At 30.5% G+C, this 7,175-nt stretch overlaps 1 protein-coding gene across 5 annotated transcripts in view; it reads left to right on the forward strand.

Moving 5' to 3' along the window:
- Positions 1-7,175, forward strand: part of kug (kugelei) — a 537,878-nt gene that overhangs the window by 487,996 nt on the left and 42,707 nt on the right. For all 5 annotated transcript variants that reach the window (XM_067053444.1, XM_067053445.1, XM_067053448.1 and 2 more), the window contains 9 exons: positions 320-518; positions 1,145-1,206; positions 1,499-1,654; positions 2,224-2,322; positions 4,409-4,561; positions 4,665-4,878; positions 5,071-5,210; positions 6,326-6,567; positions 6,673-6,917. In XM_067053444.1, coding sequence (XP_066909545.1) covers positions 320-518; positions 1,145-1,206; positions 1,499-1,654; positions 2,224-2,322; positions 4,409-4,561; positions 4,665-4,878; positions 5,071-5,210; positions 6,326-6,567; positions 6,673-6,917 — 1,510 coding nt within the window. The remainder of the gene's footprint in view (positions 1-319; positions 519-1,144; positions 1,207-1,498; positions 1,655-2,223; positions 2,323-4,408; positions 4,562-4,664; positions 4,879-5,070; positions 5,211-6,325; positions 6,568-6,672; positions 6,918-7,175) is intronic.

Genomic DNA, 7,175 nt, shown 5'->3' on the forward strand with positions numbered 1-7,175 from the left:
TATTTTATTTTTATTAGTATTTTATTTAAATGATGGTTGTTGTCTTTTTGTTTTTATAGCTCTGATGAAGACCTGAAAATCAGGTCGAAATGTCGGCATAAATAAATATTTTTTTGTTTATTTATGTTGTTCCTTTGCTGATCGCACCCCCCGATCATCTTCTCCAATCAGTAATCTACAGGCCAAACTATATACACCTCATTGATAATATCAATGATTAACATATAAGCATGGCTGCTTTTGTATTAGCAGAAATATTCTGTTTCTTTTTTTAAATATTTTAATTCATTAGTATTAATATGATGCTTTGTTCTTTTAGGTGTTTATAGCTGTTACCAATGTAAATGATAATATACCACTTACAAGTGAACCAATTTACTACCCAAGGGTTAAAGAAAACTCCCCTGTTGGCACTCCTGTTCTTCAACTATCAGCTACAGATCCAGATTCTCGAACTATCACTTATCGTATAACCTCAGGAAATCCTGAGAGTGTATTTACTATTGATTACCAGACAGGTAATTGTGTCATTATTACTATTATTGTCATAATCTAATGTTTTTTTTTTAAAACTTTGCAGTCCACACAGATTTAGTTCCAACTTTACTATTTAACCGGTATTTTTTTGATAAAATACATGTCCCTGGCCAGCCAGAACTTGAACTCAAAATATCAAAATCTTTCAACATTGGAGGGCTTAAACATAGCTCCTGTGTTCAAGAGATATCAAAAGAATAAACAATGTAGTGATGCATGACACCAACTTGTTGTCACTAGCTATCAGAGTATGTCATGTGCATGACACCAACATATTGTCACCGACAACTAACAATTGATTTGTATATGACAACACGTTGGTGCCGCCAGACATAAAAGTGTTAGTAGTAAAATATTAATTTATACATTTGAAGGAGATAGTCCGGACTGTGGTTAAGAAGAAAAAGGTTGTCTTCAACTGTTTATTAAATAAATAGTTTAAAATTGTCTTGTTCTTCTTGACTGCAGCTCTAACCATCTCCTACAAATTTATATCTCACAATGAATTTTATATTTGTTTAGTTCCATTGAATTTAATTAATAAATTGTTTGCAATAAAAAATATTTATTTCAGATGAAATAAAATAAATAACTGTATTATTTTCAGGTCTAATAAGCACAACAGGTAGAAAATTAGATAGGGAAAATCAAGCTGAACATATATTAGAGGTGAATGCTTATTGATACTTTACTTTTAAACTATAATGAATCATGTCCTTCCATTAATAGTTTAGAGAGATAAATAAATTCAATATCAAAAAATAATGTTATCCAAAATGAGAGTTATTGCTAACAACACTATTCTTTCATTTTATTACTGCAAATATATATTTAGTTTTCTACATTTCAAAACATTACTTTATGAAAGAAAAACCTTTATGCTGTAACAGCAGTATGAGAGGTCATTTGTGTAAAATTTTATATCATAAATAATTTCATAATGGTTAGTATTATATTATAGATTACTATAAGTGATGATGGAATGCCACCACTATCAAGTACCACTCAAGTGATTGTTACTGTAGAAGATGTTAATGATAATACTCCAATATTTGAGGAATCTTTTTATCATTTTATAATACCTGAAACAAGACATCAAGAATCACCTTTAACCCATGTATGTATCTTGATTGTAACATTTGGTTAATATGAATACTCTATCACTTATTTTTCATTAGTGCAATTTCAGTTCTCCCATATTGCTTTCATTTATTTTCTGACTAAGAAAATTTGCTTTTTTTCACTAATTATTTTGTCATTCAATTTAAATCTGATTCAAAACAATTTTAGACCCAACAAAGACTGACATTGTGGGTCAAAACGTTAGCAATCAATAAATACTTGAAAAACATCTCCTATTTAAAAATAGAATTTATATATATAATATTAGAGAATTTAAATCTATACATGTATAAAAAAAACTCATCTTTGAAGAAATGGTTTATTCATTGGTCTCTTGTTGCAAATAAGCAAAATCAGATGTTAGTTATATTATTTAAAAAGGAGTTACAAATAAATTTATTATTATTTATTCACAAATTATAAAGATAGATAATTTTATCATTTTTCGAAATAAAATTGGCACAAGTCTGCTATGGTATATGATATTTTAAATCAAAATTTAATATAATCTATGTTTTAAATTTTAATATTTTAACATTTTTACATTACATATTTACTCTACAGAATTGGTCTGGTGAATCAGATTTGGGATCAGAATCTTTGTTGACTAATGGCACTTGGGAAAGTTTCCCGATAAATGACACTGGAGAGCCATTGTTCAGGGTATGACTTATTTAATTAAATGTTATATGTTGTTAAGAAATATTCACATTTTTTTAATTCTATGGATGTAAAAAGATTTTGAAGTTGCGGTGTCTGAGTGTATTGGGGCAGCACCTCAGTGTTCTCTATTCAGAAGAACTGATTATCAGAGGGGCCTGTTGTATCTTTTTTTTATTATTGTGTACTATTTCATTCTCTCCTATATTTACAGAATATAGTAATAGGGATAAAAGAGCACATTTACACCGTATTTGTGGGTATTGAGTTTCATTTTGTGGTAGACCCATGTTATTAATCTCGACCTTCTCATTTTGACTGGAATAAATCATCTGGTTTTTGGGCTCCTAAGTGGTCTCTTGCCAACTATACTGACATTCATGGTTGTGTAGAGGCATCTTGATGGATTGCTTCGAGCCACTAGTTCCGCCCATCTTAACCTCCATATCATGAGTTATTGACTGACCAGTCTCAGCAAGCAGTTCACTGTTAGTTCTTCTCAATCTCTCGATTCTTGTTTCTAGGGTACTTGTTACCAGCCAAGGTCTTGCAGCCGTACATCAGAGCTTACTTTATGATGTTATTGTACACCCTTAGCTTCAGATTTTTATAGATTTTTCGGGATTTCGGGATTCTTGAGGAAGAGAAGAAGGCTCTTCTTGTGCTTGTTATACACTAGTGTATCTCTGTCCTTTGATCATTTATTGAGGTTATTGTGGAGTTGAGGTATTTGAAACTGTCTACTTCTGGAAACAATTTGCCATCAATGCAGACCATATATGTTGTTAAAGTGGATTTTTCGGCTTACAATCATATACTTTGTTTTATCTTTATTTACTTGCTAGCAAATTTCCTCTGCTTCTCTTATTAGAGTTTTTGCGATGCTTTCCATCTCATCTTTGTTAGTTCTTAGGACTGCAATGTTGTATGAGTACGCCAGGATTATAAGTTTCATTCTGACATGCAATGAAAATGACCCACCATTTTCCCGTGATGTTCTTCTAATAACTTTTTCTGGCGCTAAGTTGAACAGCATTGGTGAGATTCCACCTCCTTGTCTCAGACCTATTCTGACTTCAATGCTTCAGATACTTCTTGTATCAGAACTCTGCATTTAGGACCATATGTAAATGCTTTTATCAGTCTAACCAACTTCCTGGGGATTCTCAGCTCAGTCATGATCTTCCAAAGACAGTTTCCGTGTACGGAATCATAGGCTGCTTTGAAATTGACAAATAAGGTGTGCAGCACTTCCTAATCTACTTTCCATCGTTTTTCAAGTATCTGTTTCTGTACAAAGATCTGGTCTAACAGGTTCTTTCCTCTCCTGAATCCTATTTGGTAGTCGCTTATTATAATCTCATGATACTGAGATATCCAATTTGACAGGATATTGGTCAGTATCTTAAAGACCACCAGAAGGAATGCTATGCCTCTGTAATTGTCTGGAGTCCTTCTTTAGAATAAGACAGATTAGGACTGTGTTCCAGGCCTTTCCTCCTCCCATATTTTTTTAATTAGTTCTAATAGCTTGGCTCTTAGAGATTCTCCACCATCTTTGAAAAACTCCAATGGTAGGCTGTCTATTCCTGGGACCTTCCTTCTTTTAAGTCTGTCAATAGCTATTTCAACATCGAGAATACCAGATTTTTCCTAGCTGACCTGTGATGGGTAAAGGTCTTCAGCATGATCCATGTTCTTGTCGTTCATGGGCTCTCCTTGATTCAGAAGTTCCTGGAAATGTTTTATATATATGTATATATATAATAATATGTTATAAAAAGATAACACTCTCTATAATTACACATAAGGCTAAGGAAATGTTCAGGTTACTTGTCATGTTTTTGTTTTATTTATATATATATTTTTTGGGGGGGGGTGAGTGTAATTTCATTTTGTTCCTAAATAAAAAAACATTTTGGTTTCCATACATTTTGTAGAATAAACATTCTGTTTGTCAGCATGTTCTTTATTGACTAATTTATCTTTATTTTTATTAATATATTTGTAATTGTTTAACAATCTTTATGGAAGAGAAAGTTTTATTTATTTTTTCTTCTGACCACTATCCTTAAATGCTTGTTAATAGGTAATTGCTGTTGATCTTGACGAAAAAGAAAATGGAGAAGTATTTTATGAAATCATGTCTGGAAGGGGAAAAGGTAAATTTGGAATTCATCCTAAAACAGGAATGGTATATTCACAAAGATCATTCCATTCTGGACAAGAATATGATTTATTTGTAAGTTTTGCTATATATGAATGTATTTTAAATATGTATCCTTATAAGAAGGATTAAAATATTTTGATTTGAAAATTAATTGAATATTAAAATTATCACTTAGGTCAGAGCTACAGATTATGGCTCTCCTAACAGATCTTCTACTTCAAGAGTTTCAGTTCAAGTAATTGACCTTCCAGATGATTCGAAGCATGCACCAGTTGTAAAGAATCCTAATCAAAATGCTCAGGTTCATGAGAGTGACGGCATAGGGTTTTTAGTTGCACTGATACAATGTGAAGATGAAGATGGAGACAGTTTATGGTATAGCATCAAAGGTTTGTAATTTTATTTTTATGACACAATATTATTCATGAAAATGTTCATTGTTATAGTTTTTTTTTTCTAGAAATATTATAAATATATTGCTGAATCAAATATGTTTCCATAATCTAAAACTGAAACAAAATGTTTAACCAAATAGTGTTAAATTTATTTGAATATTATTATATTATTTTGTGCACTTATAGATGGGGATCCTCGATCAGAATTTATAATAAGTCCAGATAAAGGAAGTGTTTTATTGGCAAGACAACTTGATTGGGAAGTTCAAAATTTTTATAATTTAACAATTAGCATTACAGATGGCATTGATGTTGTTTACACCCAGGTAAATTTTTTGAATTCTTCATAATTAAATTTTCTTTAAATTCTTCATATTGCTTTCTTAAAAATGTTAATGTAATACAGTTAGTCAGGTTGAGTGCATATTTGGGGCTTGTTGATTTTTGTCAAATATATTTTGTTAGAAGAGCTAATATGTAAGGTAATTAGAAGTAAATCCATCCTATTTACTACAAATTAACATGGATGGTTGTTCTCCCTACAAAACAGATTTGACATAAATCAGTATGTATATACTTAACTTATGTCTATTTTCCATTCTATTTCTAGAAATATTTCTTACTATATTTTTTTTTATACATTCCCACACCAAAATTTAATTCCTTAACCTTCTGACATGTCATGACTATCCAACAGTGTCTCATTTTTATTTTTTCCCACCTATTGTCTCCCATCTAAACCATACTCATTTATTTTCATTTCATCTGATCATGCTGTATCAGATCCTTATCAATGCTGATTCAGACCAAGCAGGTCTGCTCCAAAACTAGTCTTCTTTAGAGAGGTAGGAAATAGTATTTATCAAATCACCACTTATTCATGGCCTTTAGCTTATTATTATTATTTTGAGAAGGCTCTCTGGCAAGAGGTTATTTAACTTACATTTTCAGTTCATGTTTTTAGAAGTATTTGAGGTCAATTACGTAGGTCTCAAGCTAAATGGAGTAATTACATAGAAGTAGAAATAAAAAATGGCCAACCATTACTACCGCTAAAACAATCCTTGTAAAACAACCTTATATTTTGATGTGTTAAGAAAATTACTTATATAGACGAAACTGATTCATCTAGTGATCAGCTATGGTTAAGCAACTTAGATAACTACCAAGGCTGTGGATCGTCGATTCTTTCTTTTTGAATTATGTAGAACAAGATGCTGAATATTATCAAATATTATATCCTCATAGTCTGCATATTTATCTAAATAGTCAAAATTACTTTTGTAGTCCTCACAGAATTACATTTTTTATCTTTGATAGGTAGTTTTATTATTAAAATTGTGTAATAACCACACTAATAAGGTATCTTTGTTTACTAAACAGTTATTGAAAATTTAAACTTCTCATGGAAATTATTTATTTGTTATTTCTTTTTTTCTAGCTTTATGTTTCTATTGTTGATATTAATGAGCATCGTCCTGAATTTTCAAAACCAATTTATTATGCTAATATAACAGAAAATGCCATTGTTGGTACTGAAATAATAAAGCTCAAGGCTATTGACAAGGACAAGGATAGTAAAGTAGTTTATAGCCTTCATTGTTCGCAAAATCCAACATCACTGCATCTATTCAAAGTAGATTATCAAACTGGATCTATAACCATTGCACAGGCTTTAGACAGGTAATCCAAAATATTACACACATAGAAAAAATAAATACAAACAACACTTTAACAAAGATTTTTTTTTCTATAAATTAATAATCTTAATTTTTTTTTTATTTTTAGAGAAGCATTATCTGAGCACATCCTCACAGTAATGGTAAAAGATCATGGAACTCCTGCAAAGAGAAATTTTGCTCGTGTACTAATTGAAGTGCATGATGCCAATGACCATGCTCCAGAATTTAGTCAATCACTTATTCAAGGAAGGGTTTTCGAAACTTCCCCCATTGGTACCAAAATACTTACATTAAATGCTTTTGACAAAGACCATGGAGATAATGCTAAAATTACTTATACTATATCAGCAGGTAATCATTATAATTGGTTCTTTATGTATTAATTCTTGTTAGGTATTAACTATAATTATATTTTCATATTTATTTTAAAAAGTGTTTTACTGTCATGGAAACCTTTTTTACTACACCATTTTTAATGATTGTAAAAGAAGAGAATGTTAGGCAATCAAATGAAGAATACAGACATTTTTTTTGTGTTAATTTTTTTTAAAGAATTCATCATCTTTGATCAAATTAATTCAAGGATATTACTACATAATAATTATAATA

Source organism: Halyomorpha halys, unplaced genomic scaffold (genome assembly GCF_000696795.3).
Source record: "Halyomorpha halys isolate HHAL.00 unplaced genomic scaffold, Hhal_1.1 Scaffold163.1, whole genome shotgun sequence".
Classification (NCBI taxonomy): Eukaryota; Metazoa; Arthropoda; class Insecta; order Hemiptera; family Pentatomidae; genus Halyomorpha; species Halyomorpha halys.